This window comes from Aquila chrysaetos, chromosome 7, assembly GCF_900496995.4.
Source record: "Aquila chrysaetos chrysaetos chromosome 7, bAquChr1.4, whole genome shotgun sequence".
NCBI lineage: Eukaryota > Metazoa > Chordata > Aves > Accipitriformes > Accipitridae > Aquila > Aquila chrysaetos.
Window position 1 is genome coordinate 984,838 of NC_044010.1, and position 20,831 is coordinate 1,005,668.

Sequence of the window (20,831 nt, forward strand, 5' to 3'; positions counted from 1 at the left end):
TGCAACCTAAGGTCTGGTCTACAGTCACGCTTGACCCCGTGGTAAGACCTGATGAAAAGACAGTTAGGTTCAGCCGGTACGCACTTCTGTGCAGACAGTCTCTTGCAGCTTCATGCCAGCATGCACTGACTTCTAGTGTAGCTCTTAGCAGAACTGATAGTGTTCGGGGAGTTCTGCCCCCAGCTGATGAGGTTAACAGATGGTCAGAGGAATCAAATTAGATGAACGGAGAATTAGCACAGAGCCAAGAAAGGTGAATAGGGCCCCTGAATGGTATCATTACTTCTGAGGAATCACCGGTGAAGATGGGCTTTGTTCTTACCTTGATGACACCAGCACGACACCATTGATCTCACTGTGGAAGAAGAATTAGACTGAATGACAAAAAGCATCTTCAAGTTTGGATGCCAATCAAGCACACAGGCAGGCTTGAGATGAACTGCAGTGCAGAACGCTGTATCCTCAACTTTTTCTGGAAGTCTATGCAACTTCTTGCTGTGATCGCCTTGTCAGCTAAAATACCACCAGATACAGCACGGATCTTTGCAGGTCTAAGGAAAGGGAAGAAACCGTGCAGCTTCCCATTATGTTATCTGTAGCCCTCAACTCAAGTCAGTGATGGTGTCCTGCAGGTCACTGAGATGAAAAAATACCAAAGCAGATATTCTTCTAACTGTTTCTGCATCTGTAGCTGTATCTTCTAACTCTGCATAGATGATGACAAAGGTGTTCAATAAATCTGAGTAAGAGAGAAGAACTAGTAGAAGCTGTGGAGTGAAGGGGTCCATAGAGACATGGGGAACCTGGCTGGCAGCCCTTTGTCACTTCTTTCTGTCCTGCAGTGTTTCGCTCAGAGGAGATGAGGGATGGCTGCTCACATTGCTAGTGCTGACCTAACGATCGGGTGCTGCCTCACCTCCTTCTGGATGACCGGCTGGATAGAGCCAGAGGTACTGGTGTTGCATCCACACAGAAAGCAGAGATGGCATTATCTCATTGGCAAGTACATTCTTCACTACACATGGTCAGGCACTGCTGCAGTGGTGGGGATGAAGTGTGAAAACTGTAGTCAGCCTCTGCAGAGATTGTATCATCCGCTAAGAACTTATCTTCGGTACCGAACAGTAAAAGATGACTGGTCAGCAGAAAGTTTGGGGGAGTCCTGAGGACTTGCTCCAATGTGAAAGTATCTTGAACAGAGACTAGAATCCATCGTTTTTCAAAATGGAGCAATAGTAGGAGTACAAAATTGCAGAAGCGCAGCTAGAAGATAGGTGCAGGTTGAAGCAGCGCGTTGATCGCACTGCCCAAGGCGGGCAGGAGCAGGGGAAGGCGTTGCAAGTCAGTCCCAGGCAGCAGCTACCTGCTTTTGAAACGCTGGTCACGGGGGGAAGGCACCCGAACCGGCCGTGGCTCCAGCTGCCGAGGGAGCTCCGCGGAGCGGGACGGGGCCGCGGCGAGCGCGGCAGAGAGGGCATGGCTGCAACGACTGTGCTGCAAAGGCCCCCAGCGCAGGCAGAGCCCAGCGCGTGGCTCCAGCTGGAGACGGGGATGTCCCAGGACCTGTTTGAACCAGGTCCATCGCCGCTGGAGGAGAAGGACCCAAATCCCCTCCTTGACACTGAGGTGGAAAGGAGTGAAGGGGCTGGGGCGGGAGCGCCAGGGCTGTGGTGGCCCTTGGACCGAGATGGGTCCAGACCCAGCAGAGGGTCCGCCAGAAAATGGGTGCCGGGGCAGCGGTGCACCCGCACCCTGCAGTGCTGTGAGATCCCACCGGGCAGGCACGTGCCCCCAGAGACCTTCGTAGGTGGGAAGGGGCTTGGCAGCAGCCCCGTCCTTTGCACCACGCTTGTGTCCCTCTGCGCCCCGGGGCCAGTCCTGCAGCCAAACGGAGACGTTTGGAGAAAACAACAGTCGACGCTTTGCCCCTCCAGAGACAAGCAACTGTTGGCGCTCCCAGTATCCGATCTCTTGCTGCAGTCGGACAAGCACAAAGCCACTGACGCTCAGACAAAAGTTGGTATTATTTACAGCTCCCAGTCTCGGTGGCTCATTGCGCGATTGCCAAAGTACGAGTTTAAAAAGGAAGAAACGCTAACAGCAGCTTTCAAGGTCTGCAAAGATAAAAAAAGACAAATGCTTGACAGGTCTCTCCCAGGCAGCTGGTGGGACAAAGAACTGAAGCTCTTGCCTCTTAAAACGCTTCCCCGTTGCTGCGACTGATAGTGCGCGGGCCATGCCCGAAGCCAGCCAGGGCAGCGTACGGTTAGGGCAGCGCTTGGCCGCGTCTAACCGCCGCGGCTCGGGTTCCCTTTCTGAACCTCCGTCATCTGGTGCCGAGGCCCCATTTTGGTTTTGAGGGCTTCACGATAGCCCCGGAGCTTTACGTTGCGTTTGTGCCGTGCCCTCGCCTGGCAGAGGGAACAGGACCCAGGCACCCCTGTCTCCAGCACGCGGGGGACATTCGAATAACTAAGACAGGTCTTCTGACTAACTTAGGGTTCCCCTCTCTACCCGCTGCCGGTCAAGCCACCCCGTCTTTCCGCAAACTAACTTCTACCGACCCGATCGGAACGTAACCCAAGATGTACAGACACAACCGTCCACACGAGCTGTTTGAAATATTTTTAAACGCTTTTATTTACAGTGCTAGTTGAAAACAATATATATATTTATATCTATCATCCTCGTGATGTCTGTGCCATAGAAAATGCCGTGGCTATATTGCCTTTAATTTACAAAAATGGTCACCATAAAATCTGAAGGGGAAAAAATGGAAATCAAAGTTTGGTCCCCAATTGTTTCTCTCTTGGTTTGTTTTTAAAAAAGCCTCCAAATTAAAAAAATACGCAGTTCAGATGAAGTTTGTATATAAAAACAACCCTTCTGAAAAATTCATGAGGGCCAGCTTGCTGTCATGTAAACTTGACCAAAAAAAAAAAAAGAAAGCTTAAAATAAATTCTGTCTCCGTATGTGGCTTAATAAAACCATTATTTGCTTGTAATATTCTTTTTCTTCGTCTCTTGGGGTTCAGTGGGAAAGCAGATGAGAGGAGGCCTAGGACTGGAAAATGCACCATGAGATCTGTGCCCGCAGCCTCCTGGACTCAGGGAGGACAATCTGACAGCAGGTCTGGGGAGCAGAAGCTGTCAAGAATCTCAGTCGTACTAGTGACAAAAAAAGGAGGGCGAGTGAAAAGGGAAGGAGAGGTGCTTGCCACGTGAGAAGCCTGGCACACGGGCCTGGCAAGTTTACGTACTGGGCCCCAGGAAACGATGAGATTCTTGAGGGAGGAGGATCATTTGTAAGTGGGGCACAGCTGAAGGGATGTGGGGGACTGGAACAATTTCAGCTGGGGAATGTCACAGATGGGCTAGGTCTTCGGGTGAGGAGGAAACTGCTGTCTTCCCTGTTTGAGAGCATTTCTAATCTTTCCTCATCTGAGATTGTGTGAAGCCAGAGGCTAACGGACAGTGCAAGCACAGGCTGGAATGGAGGAGGAGAGATGGACGGAACAGAGGAGATGGGAGGGGAGGACTCAGGCTGAAGACCCGTTTTCTGTCTTCTGTCTCTTTGGATCCACTTCATCCTACGTAGGACAGAGAGAGGAAAAAAAAAGGAGTTACCATCAGTCACCACACCGAGGCACGTCATTTCTCCACAAAATTCTTACTGCTGCTCCTTCCTCCATATGGAAATCTGTTTGGCCCGCCCTAAATCCACTCCTCTTTAAAGCACCCTTGAGTGCCTGACACAACTGTTCTGTTGACGCTCACGGTTAAGATGGGGACAGCTCCATTTGGAGGGATACCCGCGCTGTTACTTTTGGGAGGTCTAAGAAGCCCAGGCTCACATCGCTTCCGACACACCCCGAGATCCACCCTTGCAAGTCCATCTGCTGGCCTGAAGCCCAGAAGTCACGGGTGTTGAGGGGTCATCGCCCAGCACAACCTCAAGCACCTTGAATCTCAAACACCCAGCACCGTGACTGCTAGCGGAAGGACCAGGATCCTACAAGGAGTCTACAGGGGTTCATTATCCCCTTGCCACATCAGATTTGTTTACCCATCTGCTGCTGAAGCAATAAGACCCAAGGCCAATTTGAGATGCTCGGCAGCGGCATCCACATGGATTTGATCAGCAGGTAACCTAGTTCCTTCTCACTGCCAGTACTCTCACACTATCACTCACCTCTTCCTCCTCTGCAGATCGTTTTTCTGCATGACCATCCTGCTCTTGCCCATTCTCGTCCCCTTCTAAGCACAAGCAAGAGAGGAAATCGCAGGTTAATTGAAGTAGCATTTAAGGGAATGTAATCTCGCAGTCAGAGGGCTCAGAGAAGGAATCTCCCTCCATGATCTTCTGTTCCCCGCAGCCTGATTCCCCCCATCTTCCCTATACCAATTATTCCTACCTTCATCCTCATCACCACCTTCTTCTTCATCCACATCATCAGGATTCTCTTCCTCATCCTCTTCAGCTCCATTTTCCTCATCCTGAATGAAAGAAATTGGGCAGAGCAGAAATGGGCATCAGGATGATGCTTCCATATGCTCTTTGCTGCAAGTGCAAGACCAATCTCCACAGCTCCAGCCACTTCAGGCTCCAGTCTCAGATGTGCATCGAGTGACCTCTGCACTGTTACTCAGACACCGTTCTTCCCACCATCCCAGCTGAAACCCTCCTCCCAACCGGCCTTCTTTACAAACCCAATCCTTCCAGTCCCTCCCCACCAATATGAACCCCCTTGACTTCCACAAGCTTACATCCCGACAAGCTGCTGCCATCCCATCCCAACAATCAGAACATCTCTCTGGTTACAGGCTAATGACTTAGCCTATGCTCGTAGTACATCTGCTTCCAGATCCCCTTCTGACCTTCATCTGTCTGTGCACTTCGTCACTGCTCCTCCCCCCCACCTTCTTCAACTTACACCCCTGACGGACCTCAGGATACTTCAGTGGGCGCAGGACCACGTCTCCTGTGCCACCTTCTCCTAACTCCTACTTGATCTTGTCTCCATTCCCTTCCTTCTTTGAGCTTTTTTCTTCTCGCTGGGCCATGCTGACTACGCCAAGTCCTTCAAGGCTCATTCTCCGCAATTATCCTATAGCTCGCTCTTCATTTGCCCCTCTCCTTTATGAGCTCCCTTGGCCTGCCCTCTTTCTTAATCTCCCGTATTCCCTTCGTATTCATTACCCAAAGCGAGCCAGGCTAACCACCTCTTATAAAACCCTCCCTGACGCCTCTAAATCCCTCAGAAGGGCCTCACCTCTACTACCTCCTTCTTCTTTTCTTTGTGGACTGTTTTCTCCTCAAGTTTTTCCTTCTTTTCTTTCATTTCCTACACACGAGATGAGAAAAAACCACTCCGGTGGTCAGCGGCAAGAAAATAAAAAAGACGGGGATGCTTAAACAAAGAGGGTTTAGAGGAAATGCAGAGTTAACGGTGAGGAGAGAAAACGTATTAGGCATTAAATCTGCCCGCCCTGACAAAGGAAAAAAGCAACGAAAACGCGTCAGAGCTACTTTTAGACCACGCGCATGTGGAAACCAGAAGTACGGAAGAGTTTTAATGGTGGTTTGTTTTTTTTTGTGTTTTTTTTTTTTTTTTAAAAAAAGAACCTTGTCCGTAAGATCGAGGCGTTTCCGGCCCTTCCACCCCCTCCCCCCCCCTCCGCGGGACCCGCGCTTTGTGTCCACACAACTTTCCGCCCCCCACGGCCCCCCCCCCCCCCCTCCGCCGCCGTTAAACCGTTTCCCCTTAAACGGTTCTGCCGTCCTCCCGCCCTGACGGGAGACCCGCCGGCGCGATTCCCGCCCTTTCCCCCCCCCGCCGAGCCGAGCCGAGTCGAGCCGAGCCGAGCCGAGTCGAGCCGAGCCCGGCGCGCGGGCCGCCCGGCCAATGGGGGGGGGAGGCGGGGAGCGGGGCGGGGGGCGCTCGCGCCCCCCGCCCCGCCCCCCGCCTCCCCCCCCATTGGCCGGGCGGCCCGCGCGCGCGCTCCCCCCGCCGGCCGGGTACCTCAGACGCCGTTCGCGCGCGGCCCCAGCCGTGAGGCGATCGGTGCCCCTCACACACCCCCCCCGTCCCTGTCAGGAACGGGGCGGCTGTGGCGAAAGGAGGGGATAGGCGGCGGCGGAGGGTGCCTCACCTTAGCGCTCAGCTCCGCCGGTACCTCCTCGACGCGTTTTTCCGACATCCCGGGTAGCGAAGGGAAGAGGCCGGTGCGAGGGAGCCCCGCGGGAAAGAAGAGTGAGGAGCCGGGGTGGAAGGGTTGAGTGTTAAGCGGCGGGAGCGCAAAGTCCCGGCGATGCGGAGGCGGCGGGTTCCCGCCCCGGGGGCCAAAGTACCAGGGTCTCCCGCGGTGGGGGTATACGCCGGGGAAGGGGATTTATACACCGCCCGGTGACGAGGGAAGGAGGGACCTGGGGAGGGAGGGGAGAGGGACGGGAGGCGGAGGGAGGAGGAGGGAGGGGAGAGGGACGGGCCGCGCCGCGGGGAGCGCGGCCGCCAGAACAATGCGCGCTCGGCGCTTCACGAGAGCAGGCGCCCGCCCGGGGGCTCACCGCAACCCCCCGCGAAGGTGCCGCTTCCCCTTGCGGCGCCGCCCGGCCCGTCGAGGCCAGGCGGGGGCGCGAAGGACGAAATCCCCGCTCCCTTCTTGCCGCCGAACCGCTAGGCAGCGGTACCAGGCACTGCCTGGGGATGAGGGGGAGGGAGAACCGAGCCCCTCTGCCCCGCCGCCCCTGCAGCACGGCCGGGCGGAGGAGTGAAGGGGTGGTGGGTGGGAAGCCGCCCCTTCCCGGAGGAACCCGGGGATGGGCGAGGAGCGGTGCTTACGGGGCCGTGTGGGAGGGCAGGGCTGGCGACGGCCGGGCTCACGCGGCCTCCTGCCTGGAATTTTCCACTCCAGCTGCCCGCCCGCCCGCTGGAAGCGCTCCCGGCGGCGGGGCTGCTGCTCCCGCTCCCGCCCCGCGGCCCTCCCTCCCCCTCCCCCCGGGAACCCGCCGCGTTGGGGGCGGGGCGAAGGCTGACTTTTCCCGCGCTCTAGGCGCGCGGCGGAGGGAAGAGGGCGGGGCCCGGCTCCTGCGCGCGTCGGCGAGGCGGCGGGGAGGGTTAAGAGAGCGCATCCCCGTTCCCCATATAAGGAGGGACTAATGGGTGGGCGCCCGATTGGGCTATTCAAATGAGCCGTCCGCCTGGCAACAGGTTTCCTATTGGCTGCCGGGGGTAAGCCCGCTGGCGGGGTGTGTGTAGAGGGGGGGTTGCAGGGACGGTTGCTGCAGTGAGGAGGGAGGGGCCGCTGGCACGTGGGGCGGTGGGGCAGGCGAGGGCGTGAGGCGGTGGGGGGCAGCGCTGCGGCCTGTGGGGCTCTGCTGGGTTCGGCCTCCCCTTCCGTGGGTCCTCCCTTTTTGGGGGGTCCTGGCTGGAGTCCGGGGTGGTTTGTGAGGAGACGGGCCTGAAGCAGACTGTTTTGAAGCAGCCAGGCAGCGTGGGGTGCAGGCGTCGCCTGCCTCCGGCGCTTAAAGCGGGGAGGCCTCGGTGGCGTGAGCGGGGCCGTGCCTCGGTGTTCTCAGCCCTGTGTGCTACTCCGCGGTAGCACGGCAGGTGTTAGGGCCGGGGCACCGGTGAGCTCACCACTCCCCGGCGCTGCCGTGATGGCCTGCTGACGCTCTTTGGTGAGGGCAGCTCCAACTGCCCGCTGCCGGTTTGGCCTCCTGGCTCCGGCGGTGAGCGGTGGCGCGGCCAGGCAGCTTACAGCGTGCAATACTGACGCCTGACGCCTGCCTGGGAAACGGGGCCCTTCCCGGCCCCCGCCGGCTGCGGAGGCGTTGGTGGTTGCCTCCGGGCAGGGGGGGAGCCTGCTGAGAAGGATCACCACCCAGCTCTTGAGTCTCCTTTTAAGCACAAGTCCTTTCTGCAGAACGGCAGGTTGTGTCTTGCAGCCGCGGGGATTTGTTAACTAAACAGATGTTCCTATAGCCGCACTTCAGACCATTGTTTATCAGCTTGAGCAGACCGGGATGACTAAATTCCCTTTACCTTTCCCAGAAGATTTATGTTGTCCCACTCTTAGTCACAGGCACGCACAAAAAATCTGCATGCATTTGCAAGCCTACATACAAAACTAAGCATGCACATGAGTACATATGGATGTACACGTGTACGCAGCCATTCTCACAGGTACAAGGCAAGGTTATTAAGCCATCTGGTTGGAAAATGTGTTTAGGCACACAAGCCCTTCTTGTCCTTCTGATACAAACTCAGTAAGCCACTGTGGAAAGTCAGGATTTAAAACTGGTGCTCTGAGTTTAATGGAATGTGTTTCAGTTTGAGCATTTAATAGAAAAAGCAATTGGTACTTGCAGAACAGGGAGAGTGATAAGTACGTATCTCCTGAAGGAAAGTATGAAAGAGATTGGATAAATTGTAATCTGTGTGACAGGGAGGTAGGAAGTCCCCACCTTGTCATCCCGTCTCCCCTGCAGCTATGGCTGTTTCTCTCATGATCTAAATCTACATTCTTCCTAGCTACACACAGTGCATAGTGCCTGCTCCAAAGAAATTGTCATGTAACCCAGACACACAGATCTAGGCTAGTACCGAAATAACAAATCATGAAAATGCATGCATTAATTATTTTTTTTTCCCTACCGTTTCACAAAGCCCCTCTGGCCAGTTTCTCAGGTCTAGCTGCTATCAGTGTTCAAGTACCCCTTTTTTATCCCTCTCTTCTGCAAGAGGAAAATCGTAATTTCTGGAGCTACACCCAAAAATATGAGCCAAAAAAATCTATAAAGTGGCCAGATGTTCTTCCTCTCTGCTTCTGCTTGTCAGGAGATGCGTGGCTCGTGGCTCTGCTGTTCTCTTCACCAATCCAGGTTTTTTATTCTTTTTCCTTCAGAGGCTCAACTACTGAAAATGCAAAACTACACCAACACGCATCCCCTGGCAGAGACATTTTCACGTTAATGCCCAAACAGGCTTTGACACAACATCCTAGAGCGGAGAAAGCAAGGATTGTATTCAGCGATGTTGCTGTGCCCAACGCGCCTTCTTGACACAGCGCACCCACAGATGCAAATAGACAAACACCTGTTTGTGTAAGGGAAGCGTGTTTCCAGCAACCTGTAGGATGGGGCTGTTTGGTCAGCTCTGCAAACTGGTGTGCTGCCTGTGACCTCTCCCTTCCACCCCAGCACCTGCAGTGTGCAGCCTCACGTTTTCCCTTCCACGCTCCCCACCATATCCTCTTTGCAATTGTTAACCTCATCTGTTGCTTCTCGACTTTTGCCTCCTACCTGTGTTCTTGGCAGCATTCTTCCCGTGGCCCTCACCCTGGCTTCTCTTTGTGACATCCTTTATCCCAGCTACAAAATTCATCTCATGCCCCCCCAGCCTTTTTCCACCTGTCCCATTTTGCCCTGCATGCCTGTATCAACTATATTTTTCCCCTCAAATCTGATGTGAAACTCTTCCTCGTGCCCTGTGACATGCCCGTTTCTGCATCCCAACTCTTCTTGCCCTTCAGATCTTGATGGTGAGATTCTCTTGCCTTCTAGTGTGCAGCTGCTTCGCTCAAGCCCCGAGGGCATCCCTTAACTGTCTCACCTAACTCTTCCCCCTGTCTTCTGCTCCTCCATCTGATTTGTGCCACTCTGCATTTCGTCTGCCGGATCAATTTGCATCTTTTCTCTGCTTCCCTCTCCCATCTGTGTTTTCCCCTTCGTTGCAAATGTGAGTATACTCATTGTGCGGTCTGCGGATGCGAGTCCCTTTTCAGTATGTGCTGTAATCTTTGCCTCAAGTTGCTTTGCTAACTCAGCAGAATACATTCCATCCTTTTCGGAGTCTTAATGGCCTCCAAAAGACAAAAATGAGGGAGGTGCAGAAGTTACATGATATATCATTGTTTGGGAACATAGACAGACAATATGCCTGCCTGTCTGCAGCCCCAACAACAACATGAATGTAACTTTCTTGGTACAAAAAGTTACAGTTTTTGTGCTGCACTCTGTTTGTGCTTTGTGTTTATGCAGGTGTGTGCATGTGTTTAGATGCAGTACCTACCTATTTGTGTATGGTGGTGATATTTTCACTCTGTTACATGCATTCGCTTTGGTAAGTATAGAAAGTATGGTACTTCTCTACCGAGGCATGTGTTAAACTTGCATGTGCATGTCTTCATTTGTGACCGTGTGCTTGCATATGTGTCTGGGCTTTCATGCATGGCATGTTTTTTTCTGTTTCTAGCACATGAAGGATGCATGCACCTAGAAGCAAATATTTATGCATTTTGTTTTAATACCTTGCTAGTCTTGTCACTGTATTCTGTTGTGGGGGGACGGGACTTTTTGTTTATTTTGAAGGCTGAACTAACTATGAGCCATTTTCTGAGCAAAAGCAAAACACAATACTGGTTATTTCAAGAATTTTATTTTCTGAACTAACTCATAAGTGGTTCCGAAACTCTTCCAAACTGTTTGCTGAACAACAAAAGAGCGGAAGGTTGTGTATTTGCATTAACTTTTCTTAGATTTACATAAATTCAGACACAGAGAGTATCTGTCCTTTCACTTACAGTGAAACTACCAAAATCTCAATGTGCGGAGGGCATGTGTTTGGATGCATTTATGTATTTAATCCACACTGTTCATCTTTCTGCCCTGTGTCCATTAAAAATCCAGGCAGATAATCAGTTTTCTTCTTCTTTCATGATGCTGTATCCTGAAGTCAAGAGGAAGTACCCAAGAATTCAATCACCAGCCAACTTTGCATAGGGAAATGGCTTCCTGAGAGGCAACACATTTAAATAAGCACTGCGGAGGGCTGGGAAGCAGGGTAGGTAACGTGACGAGAGGAAGCAAGAGGAGTAGAAGGGAGTGACGAGGGGTGACACAGCCTGTCAGAAGACCAGAAAGGGGAGGGAGGTTTTCAATCGTGATTTTTGTGAACCTCTCTTTGCTAACACAGCACAGATGGAGGTCGTGGTTCTCAGTCACAGCGTGACAGACACATTCTTAACACGAGCAAAATATTCTGAAAGTAATCGCTGCCGCGCAACACAAGCTGCAGCCACCACAAGCTGGCTCTAGCATCCCAAATACGAATTGTCACGTTTGAGGATCAAATCAGAGCTGTCCTTCACTCAGGGTGCCCTTCATCTGAGGTCAGAGTTAGTTGTTGGGTGAGGATTACGTAAGAGGCACAGATGAAGGGAACCAATGAGGAAATGGCTGTGGGTAGCTCTGACTTCTGATAACGAGCATTTCTTTGTCTTACAGGCGTCCACAGGGGCCCTGGAACGTTTGGACACATTAAGAAGCTCTTTCTCTCTCGTTGGCCAAAATGATCGGTCCCTGGAAGCAGCAGGTAACAAGGCATGATTTTTCAGCGTACTGTTTATTTACGTTCACCACGTGATACTCAGTTTGCTTTTAAAACGCTTCCACCGTGGCTGCCCCTTTGGCCGACGGTGCCGCTGGGGGGAGGCTGCCTGGCAGCAGCCGGCGGTAGGTGGGAGAAGGTGGAGTTGATGGCAGCGGGTGCCATTCACCCCTCTTCCATTTTGCCCTTCGCTCAGCTCCTCCTGGCTGCCTGCTGAGCTCCTTCATCCTCCCCTTCCCCCCGCATCCCCCACCGCCTCCAGCACAACCTGGGCAGCTTAAAAAAAAAAAAAAAAGGAAATGGAGAGCCGTAGTTAACAGCTTTTATTCGTGACAAAAACAGAAGCAGCCTAAATAGAGAGTGGGAGAGGAGCAAGATGGGAGTCTTGCTTCTCATTCATGCCCCCACGTGCTTCGTTATTCTTAACGTAGCAAATGGCCATCCCCTTGGTGCACGTTAGACATAGCGTGGCAAGAAACCTCTCCTACAAACAGTGCTGTAAGGCAGCTTCTCCATTCCTCGGAACTGTGGGCTTGTCCGTGTTCCAGAAAAGGGTTGCGTTTCCAATTCCTCCTTCCAGGGTTTCGCCCAGCATTTGCCACCAGCACGATTCTTTGCAAGCTAGATTCCCTCATGATTTGCTGAGCTGGCAATACCACTGGTAACGTGGTCTTTGGTAACGTAGGTTCATCAGGTGTAAGAACTGCCTGTAAGGCTACAGAAATACCCACAGCCTCAGCCTCCAGTCTCATAAAGTCAGCCCTTTGGGTCGCAGGCCACCTGCGGAGGAGCAGCATTAGGGACAGAAACAGGATCTGCAAAGCAGTACTTGTTCCAGACTCTGTTCTATTCCTTCCCTATCTCTGTGTTTGGAAGGCAGCAATGCCTGACTTGAGTATTTGGAAAAAACTGAGGGAGTCTTACCATCTCTAGGATGTTTCAGGAGTGGGAGGATCACTGGCGTCTGGGGGACAGCAAGTCATTTTATCACAGATTTGGGGGAAAAAAAGAAAAAGAAAAAAAAAGAGATGCTTACGTTCTTGCCCAAGAAGCTCTTTACCTGCCTTGGAATCCTGCCACTCGAGGTCAACTCCACACACTCAAACATCAGGAGAGCCTCAGAGCAAAAGGAAAACACACCGATCAGGAAAGGCTTTCCGGACCGGAGGTCTCTGAAGGATGATTCAGGGTTGCAGAAGAAGCGGCAGAGAGGCTGAGGCGGCGTCAGCAGAGGCTCTGTATGAACTCCCGTGCTCACAGACCAGCTCTGAGCCGGTGACAGGAGCGCGTTTCAGCAGCTCACCCACGAACGGCCTCCCTAAGGAGCACTGCCCGAGCGGTTTGTCGCTGCTTTGCCTGCGCCCTGCCTGGGATCCGTCTCCACCCCGCGATCCTGCACCATGGTGCTATCCACAGCTTCCCTGTCGTCGTGGACATGAGTTTCAGCCTCCGAAGAACGCACATACTGGATACAAGGGGGGACATCTGAAGAGCCTTCTGCGTACGCCCAGGCACGGGCCTCCACCGAGAGGTCTTCTGTTCTTTCTGGACACCAAGCGGTTTTGAGACCTGCTGTAGCAAGAACTGTTGCCAAGTCCCCTACTCATCCCACCACGTAAAGCACGCCACCGGGTCGTTTTCCTCCGTCAGACTCCGAAATCCAAGGACGTGGCTCCTGCCACAACTCGGGAGTTCCGATTTCTCAACCACATCTTGCAACCTGCTCTTTCCAGTCCTCTGGCCATGGGTTTCGCCTGGCTCCCGCACGCAGCGGGCAGGATGCGACAGTCGACAAAAACATCCCTGCGGAAGCGTGCCCCTGGTCTCGGGCTGGAATGACTCAGTCCGCTCTCTTCCAGCCGGCGGTACCCGGAGGCAACCGGCACCCCACGGATGGGTGGTGTAGGCGCACCGGGTACGATTCCCGGCGGCTTCCCCCCGGGGTCAGCGACGACCCGCAACCCAGTTTAACAAAGCACCCTCCCCGTTTAATAACTGCCCGTGCGCCGTTCCGTGCTCTCTCGGTCACGCCGGGCCGGGTGGCGTTCGCTGCGCCCCGCCGCTCCCGCACCGACCGGGGCCGGTCTGGCGGACCCCGCCGCGGGGGTGCCGCCAGGGGGCGCTCTGCCGAGCCGCCCTTCCCGGCTCTCGGGGCGCGCGGTGACGTCGGCGAGGGGCGGGGCTCCCCCGTCTCCTTCCCCCCCTCCCTCGGTAAGCACCTCCTCGCCCGGACCGGTCGCGCATGCGCGGAGCCAGCCGGCTGGCGCGGGCGGGGCGGCGGGGACGAGCGCGGTCCCAGGCCGCGATGGGAGCGGAGGCGTGATCGGTCCGCAGGCCGCCTCCTGCCGCCGAAGGAAGGGGAAGGGGCTGCGCCCGCCGCTCGGCACCCACCGGCAGGCAGGCAGGGGAAGGGGCCTGGGACCGGGACCGGGAGGGCCGCGACGGGGGAGGCGGGGGGGAGTCGCGGCCTATGGTGCGGCGGGGGGGAGCGCTGCCATCACCTGCCCGGGATGGGGGCGATGCGGAGGGAGGGGCGGATGGCGGCAGGTTCCGCTGCTCGCCCCCTCGCCGCCCTCGGCCTGGGCTGTGCTCACTCCCCCCCTCTCCCCTCCGCAGAGGCCGCCCCCGACCGAGGGAAGCATGTTCCGGCTGATGAGGGATGGCGAGCCGGAGGACCCCATGTTTGCCATGTGAGTCGAGCTGGGCATCCTCCCGGGGGGGTGGGTGGGGGGACACAGATTATCCCCTGGGGGGGGGGGGGGGGGGGGCTACCCTCCCGTCCGAATAGGCGGGCAAAGGGCCTTCTGGGCTGCGGGAAATAGCGCAACGCAGCTGTCTGGAGAAAAATAACAAACATTCCCTTCAGGGGCAGCGCAGGGAATAACCTGGTTCGCGTCGGTCTGATTTCTGCAATACTAGAGCATGGTCTTGGAGGAAAGCATAATTAAATAAAGTAGGCCAGAAAGCATTGCAACTGTCTGAGGAAGAGAGAGCTGGAATACCTGATCTTTTTTGTTGCGTAAGGATTTTTTTTTTTTTTCTTATGCAAAGTAGGATTTCAGTTCAGATAGATAATATCTACTGTTCCGTCCAGTGTTTGTTGCTGTGCTGCACAGGAAATCATTAATGGAGCTGGAGAAGACTGCTAAAGCAGTTGTCAAGTTGCGAGGAAATGAGTAAAGAGACGGCAACAAGTAGTTTTGAAATACGAGTCTTGAAATCTAGCAAAGGCCCCAAGAACTCTTCCTGGGATTCCTTTTACTGAATGTTTTTGTTTCTGTCCACAGTCCAGAAATTGGATGCTATTGATAAATTTTGGCAGTGAAGCTATGTTGGCAGTCCTTGCCAAAGCAGATAAGGAATAGACTGTAATACAGTAAGAATTTGATTATGTTAAGCATGGCACTACTAGAAATTTGGTGGAATTAATTTACGTAGAAGAATAAAGTCAAGTTTTTCCTTGTAAAATTGGTAATAAGCAAGAACTTTATCAGCTGTAAACAGATTAGCAGGAGAGGAGACCTTGATGTCCCAGTTAGTCACAGAATGACTTGTGTTCTCATTGATGTGGCGGGTACGAGCCTAGCTTTTATTACGGGAAGCATTTCCAGTAGAGGCAGAAAAGTATTGGTTTGTAGTAGGTACTTTTGTGATCTCAGGATTATTCTGTGCTGTTGAGGTTATTCACGCTCAGGAGGGATAAGTGCAGACTATAAGATGTGCCGAAAAATGCTATGGTATTTCCCAGACTTTTTGTACTGTGGCCGCTGTGTCTTGTGACCGTTTGTCCTTATTCTCCTTTTTTCTCTCCTTGCTCCTCCAGCATGTGTGAATGCGTACAGCCCTCAAAGTGGAGGCTGCAAAAGAAGGAAAGAAAGGAAAACCAGTTAGGGACCCCAGTTATTGTTCCCTTTCCCTCTCAGATCTGCAAAAGCTGTATGTGGTCTCAGCCTCTTGACAGGTGTACACGTACCATTGTAGGAAAACAGCAGCTGAAGATTACTTGGGGCAAAGGGATGTCACACAGTGTCAGGCCATACAGTCCATTGTGGAGGCTTCAGTCTTGCATTTGAGTGTGTTTGTGCATGGGTACATGGAGGGGCAAGAGGACGGTATCTAGGATCGCATGCTCTCTGATGCCATTAAGTGTAGTCCTCTCTTTGCAGCCAGGAGGGTCTTTGAGCACCTCCCTGCAAAATAAAGAACTGCTCTTCTAGAAGGGTTTGATTGTTTTGCAGAGCTGTTAATGTTAAGGGTTTTGATGGCACAAGAGGAAATGAGTATGAAATGATGAGGGTACATGGACAGCAGATCTGAGAAGTGGCTTTCATCTGTTAGAGCAGTGAGGTTCTGGAACAGCCTTGGCCGTGCTTGGCCCTAAAGCATTAGTGGGAGCAGAACACCAAACTACTTCTGAGCAGACATCAGTTAGTGCCTGAGAGGGATTCTGTGGTGTAGTACCTACCTTCTATTACAAGAACTCAGATGGGATCCAGAGGTCCCTTCCAGCCCCAAGGATCACCATAAGCAACACTGAGTTCTTGGCATTCTGGATTTTCAGCTTGGAAAGGAATGTACAGTTACATAAGAGAAACTCAAAGTCAGAATGGGTGGATTATGTGGGGCTTTGTCTTCTGTCATTCCTTCCTCACCGTTCTCTCAACCTTTCTGAAAGGGACCCTTTTGCCATCCACCGGCAGCACATGAACCGCATGCTTTCTGGAAGTTTCGGGTTCGGCCCGCTCCTTGGCATCACTGATGGGACCACACCTGGGGCGCGCCAGGCTGGCCGTAGGATGCAGGTAAGAGGGGCTGAGTACAGGATAGGATTTCTTAAACTGCCTTGATAGCTTTTGTCTTGCACCATTACTGGGTTGGGCATGCCCCTTGCCTTCACACAGATGGTGGGTGCAGAATTAATCTCTGAAACAGTGATGGTCTTGTCCTTTTCTTTATTCTGCCTGCATTAATACATTGAACGCAACTCCATTCAAGGTTGAATGGGCGGAGGGGAAGAAATACGTGTTATTTCTCAAGGGCATAAATCACTATAACTGGGAGAAACTTAGGAGCATCACCTTCTGTCTGGTTTGTTAAGGATGATACCGTTTGAACCGCCATGAGTCTGTGGGGCACTTTCTTGATCTGTTTGTTGGGCCTGAGTGTTCTCAGTTCTGTTTCTGAGAAGGATGAGGGTATTCTGAGGAGGATCTAGTGTTTGGCTCTTGCAAGGTCATTCTCTGTTCTGTTTTTCTGTTGTCCTGGCAGGCAGGAGCTGTTTCACCCTTTGGGATGCTCGGCATGGTAAGTTCTCTGTTTGTCTGGGTCAAATTAGAGGCTTTCCAAGTAGTGGCTCCATACAGATATTCATCAGGGCTCTGTGCAGTTGGTGCTAAAATGTAGCCATCTGTGAGCAAGACCATCTATCCTGACGGGTAGTGAGGGTGGGAAGGTGTGAAGAGACCAGAATGAGCACTAGATTTATAGTAAGCGGAATACGGAAGAGGGCATTGAACTGGAACTGGAGGCAGCTGGTTTCTCTTGGACCTCTCTCATTGCTATATGACTTCAGGCCTTTCCCTTGTTTGCCCTCTAATGTTCTAATCTAGTCTGTGGGCTGTTTAGAGGAGAGAGGGGGGGAGGTTGTATTTGCAGCTTGACCAGAGAAGAGCTCTAAAGCTGTTACAGCACAATATTTCATAGGAATTGGGACAGTTAATACCCGGGAAGAGCAGATAGTCTCTTAATAACCTCATATGTCTGAAAAGAAGCTGCGGATCTGTTTGGAGGTAATGGAGGAACGGTGATGACGTGAGGAAAAGACTTGGACATCGGTAGGCAGAGGTTATTATTCAGCCTCCTTTGCCAGTGGTGGCGAATGGAGAAGCCAACAGAATACTTCAAGTGAACAGGACTGGAATGAGAATGGCTGTGTGTATGTGAGAAACACTGTGCTTGGAGCGTGCTGATCTCCGTCATCTACTAAAATAATGCAGTGGAAATAGGTTATTCCAGATCCAGCAACTTTAGCTGCCTTACTCTGCAGGATTGCCTCAGTGAAAGAGACTAAGCATCCTGGAATTGTTGTAGCTCAGGGAAGGATTAAGAATACAAACAGATAGACTTCAAAGGATAATAATGCTGCGTGAGTACTGCTGTGCTGGAAACGAGAACAAGAGGCTACTCAAGGAAACAAAAAAATCAGCAAGTTTAAACTGACATAGTAATTTTGTTTACATATTGCACAATTAACCTGTGGGACCTGCTGGCCCAGTATATTACTGCAGCCTTAGGTTTACAAGATTAAAAAGTCAGGTGTTTGTAGGGAAAATAAGAAAACTTGTTATTATGTTAGAAAGAATACAATCAATGGAAACTTCCTTGTGGTTTAAATTAAGACTTGACAGTGATGAGGTGAAAACATCATCGAGGACTACTGTCTTACGGTTAAGATCACTGTTGGTGCACATCCTGAGATTTCTTCTCTGAGCTTTGCTGAGTGCCCGGACTCGCGAACCCCCGTGCATTGGGAGTCAGGCCCAAACTAAAAGAACAACCTTTGCTGTATCCAGAGATCTGGAGAGCCAGAACACGTGGGCAACGCAGCCTGAGAGAATAGAGAGAACGGCAACCCCAAATTCTGGTTTTTTTCCTGCACTACTGAACGAAAGGGAAAAGAACAAGGCTTTTCTTCTTAGGTGGCATTTTTTTTGTCCCTTGCAGATAGTTTGTTGTTCTTTTCTCCTGTATCTTTCCAAACTGACTATTCTTGTGTTCTCTTTTCCTTTTTATCAGGCAGGTGGCTTTATAGATATGTTTGGGATGATGAACGACATGATTGGAAACATGGTAAGAACCCTCCATAAACCAGTCTGCATTGAGGGGAGTACTGAGGGTGCTTCTGCCATCCCCTCTATCGTCTCCCACCTTATTGTGCTCCTTTGGCATGGGCTGTGCTCAGGCTGCCGAGGTGGCTGAGGCTGTAAGCCTTGCTTCACGACCAGGATTCGGTGATAGAGAGCTTGTTCCTGAGGCGTACCCTCTGAGGGCAGGGAGGAGAGATGGGTGAGGAAGGAAGCGTGGGGGAAGACTTGTTTAGCAAGAAACAAGAATTAATTTAACAGGAAGATGTATTCTCCAGAAAGATGGACCCATGGGGATTATATTCTTCCTATTGCAATTTCTTCCTACTTTGTTGTATAGAGAGAGAATTGACTGCCATCTCTCCTTCCCTCCCATTCCTTCTTTATACTGTTCCCCTTTTCTTCTTGCAGGAGCATATGACAAGTGGTGCTAACTGCCAGACATTTACCTCCTCAACTGTCATCTCCTATTCCAACCTGGGTGACGGGCCCAAAGTCTATCAAGAGACCTCGGAGATGCGTTCAGCACCTGGCGGGGTAAGGAGGAGACTGCAGTGCGTCTTCCCAGCACGAGGCTGCTGGTTTTGCTGTGGGTGGATAGACTTCGCTTGGTGGCTCAGTGCTGGCCACCCACAGCACTTCTGCTTTGCAGTCAGTTGCGGTTCGAGGAGCGCGTTGTGACTCACTGAACCATGCTGAGGGCCACTGGGAGGGGATGGGAAGTGCTGGCAGGGGGAAATCCATTTTTCCCTCTTCATTATGTTGCGTCTGACATCCTGGGAGTGGTGGCAGTGCAACATGACTGAAATACTGCAGGCAAGAATCGGAGTGCCTTATGGGGCTGGGAGAATGAATTAAAATGTTGATCCTACACGGGAATCTGCCCTCAGATCCGTGAGACTAGACGGACCGTAAGGGACTCGGACAGTGGCTTGGAACAAATGTCGATTGGACACCACATCAGGGAGCGGGCCCACATCATGCAGCGGTCCCGGAACCATCGCACGGGGGACCAGGAGGAGAGGCAGGACTACATCAACATGGATGAGAGTGAGTACCGCCCGTGTCCTCCTCCCAGCAAACCCCGGTGCCGCTTCCCCACCTCCTCCCGCTCTGAGCTTGTTCTTTCCTTACACAGGCGATGCAGCCGCATTCGACGATGAGTGGAGGCGAGAGACGTCCCGTTTCCGACCGCAGCGGGGCCTGGATTACCGACGTCATGAAGGCAGCAGCGGCCGGCGGGCTGAAGGGACTCGTCTTGCGATCCAGGGCCCTGAGGATTCTCCCTCCAGACAGTCCCGTCGGTATGACTGGTGAACCCAGAGCAGACCTTGTGGGGGGTGCAGCGTGGCCACCCCCAAATCTACCTACACGCTCTTGTAAGTCTTAACAGGTTTTTTTTCCTCATCTTCTACTGCGCGGTTGCCTCTTAGCTGTATGATTATTTTTTTTTTTTCATTGCCCCAATCTTGTATTATTTTGAAGTGTCGGTTGGAAATGGGTTTTCCCACTTAATCTAGAGAGCAGGGGAGGATGTGAATTTTGAGAAAACACTGTTCCGAAGGGGAAGGTGGAAGCTGTTTAAGTTAGTTTTGTCATCAACAAAGAGGTGTGGTGTCAGCCTTAACTGCTGGTTGAGATGGTATGAAATGATGTGGGATTGCAATCTGTAGAGTGTTTATACTGTCACTGTATAGAACTTAGAGACCATTTGCTGTCAATCCTGGTGTCTGCTCTCCTCTGTTTTGAATAGGGTTCACTAGGATGCGATCTAGTGCTTGAAAAGGGCCTTTTTTCCTTTTTTTTTGATGTCTAGACATCAGGTTTAAACATGCCTCTATCTGTCTTCTGTGCTGCTTTCTAGTCACTGCTTACTCTTTTTATGTATGTTCTCTGTTTCCCTTCCGCCCAGGTACAGACGGTGAAACTCTGAAGCCCCTTCAAAGCACCACCTGGACCCTCCTCAAATTTAGTATTAACCTCCCTCCCACTTAAGAATTGAAACAAAGCAACTAATCTTCTGCATTGCTCTTTTTTGCCCCATTTGGGTGCTGCAGTGGGGCGTGGGGAATCTCACTGATGTGCAAGGAACGCATTAATTGCCCATTCCCTTTCTGCTCTCCCTTGGTTCTGTTCTTTCTGCCAGTAGTGGTGGGCGTGAGGAGCTGCCACCTTGCCTCTTCCATCCTTTCCACTCTTTCTGTGCTGGGTTGGGCTGGTTCTGAAGTTTGTGTTTAGTCCCCTGGGAAAGAAAGATGAGGGAATTCTGCTAGAACCCTGTGTCGGTCCCCTCACCGGGACAGAGGCTTCGATTCCCCTCCTGCTCCTTGGTGCAGCTATGGAGAAGCAGAAGGATGTGTGCGTTAGAGAAGGGAGGAGCAGAACAAAAGCTGGATCAGCCTGTGGGCCCCCCCTGACCCCTCTTCAGTCAGCTCCCCCACTTTTTTAATTTGTGAAACTTGTAACTAGATGTTTACTGAATAAAGAAACAAACTGTAAAGGATTGTTGGATCAGTCTTTACCTTCAGCTGACCTAATTGTGCCTGCCATGGAATTAAGTAACCTCTTTCATACCCTT

The 20,831-nt window shown here is 52.2% G+C and overlaps 2 protein-coding genes and 1 long non-coding RNA gene across 8 annotated transcripts; 1 reads left to right on the top strand and 2 right to left on the bottom strand.

Moving 5' to 3' along the window:
• Nucleotides 1–2,622: 2,622 nt before the first annotated feature.
• PTMS (parathymosin) lies at nt 2,623–6,905 on the bottom strand. Its single transcript, XM_030019450.2, has 5 exons — nt 6,154–6,905; nt 5,274–5,345; nt 4,416–4,497; nt 4,193–4,257; nt 2,623–3,590 (listed from the first exon to the last, which is right to left on the bottom strand). Exons 1-5 carry the CDS (start codon nt 6,199–6,201, stop codon nt 3,540–3,542), a joined length of 318 nt encoding a protein of 105 aa, XP_029875310.1. The 5' UTR covers nt 6,202–6,905; the 3' UTR covers nt 2,623–3,539.
• Nucleotides 6,906–10,423: 3,518 nt separating this feature from the next.
• On the bottom strand, nt 10,424–13,173 carry LOC115343504. Of its 2 annotated transcripts, none has more exons than XR_003924144.2 (2): nt 12,315–13,173; nt 10,424–11,666 (listed from the first exon to the last, which is right to left on the bottom strand). It is a non-coding gene; the product is annotated as an uncharacterized LOC115343504 (long non-coding RNA). The 2 variants fall into 2 exon arrangements; XR_003924143.2 differs by lacking the exon at nt 10,424–11,666 and adding an exon at nt 11,699–12,105.
• Nucleotides 10,733–20,753, top strand: MLF2 (myeloid leukemia factor 2). 5 transcript variants are annotated; one of them, XM_030019445.2, is made up of 10 exons: nt 10,733–10,844; nt 11,288–11,375; nt 14,007–14,080; nt 16,066–16,192; nt 16,659–16,694; nt 18,186–18,239; nt 18,665–18,790; nt 19,144–19,303; nt 19,392–19,632; nt 20,166–20,753. In XM_030019445.2, exons 2-9 carry the CDS (start codon nt 11,352–11,354, stop codon nt 19,568–19,570), a joined length of 780 nt encoding a protein of 259 aa, XP_029875305.1. In that variant the 5' UTR covers nt 10,733–10,844; nt 11,288–11,351; the 3' UTR covers nt 19,571–19,632; nt 20,166–20,753. The 5 variants fall into 5 exon arrangements, with proteins under 5 accessions (XP_029875305.1, XP_029875309.1, XP_029875308.1 ...); XM_030019449.2 differs by lacking the exons at nt 10,733–10,844; nt 11,288–11,375 and adding an exon at nt 13,287–13,305; XM_030019448.2 differs by lacking the exons at nt 10,733–10,844; nt 11,288–11,375 and adding an exon at nt 13,663–13,795.
• The last annotated feature ends 78 nt before the right edge of the window (nt 20,754–20,831 follow it).

Bases quoted from the DNA above. Each gene is read 5' to 3' on its own strand.
- MLF2 (XM_030019445.2), top strand. From the start codon at position 11,352: ATGATCGGTCCCTGGAAGCAGCAG. The intron at 11,376-14,006 runs GTAACAAGGCAT...TCCCCTCCGCAG, and splicing joins TCGGTCCCTGGAAGCAGCAG to AGGCCGCCCCCGACCGAGGG. The intron at 19,304-19,391 runs GTGAGTACCGCC...TTCCTTACACAG, and splicing joins CTACATCAACATGGATGAGA to GCGATGCAGCCGCATTCGAC.
- PTMS (XM_030019450.2), bottom strand. From the start codon at position 6,201: ATGTCGGAAAAACGCGTCGAGGAGGTACCGGCGGAGCTGAGCGCTAAG. The intron at 5,346-6,153 runs GTGAGGCACCCT...TCTCGTGTGTAG, and splicing joins CGGCGGAGCTGAGCGCTAAG to GAAATGAAAGAAAAGAAGGA. The intron at 4,498-5,273 runs GTGAGGCCCTTC...TCTTTCATTCAG, and splicing joins AGAAGAAGGAGGTAGTAGAG to GATGAGGAAAATGGAGCTGA.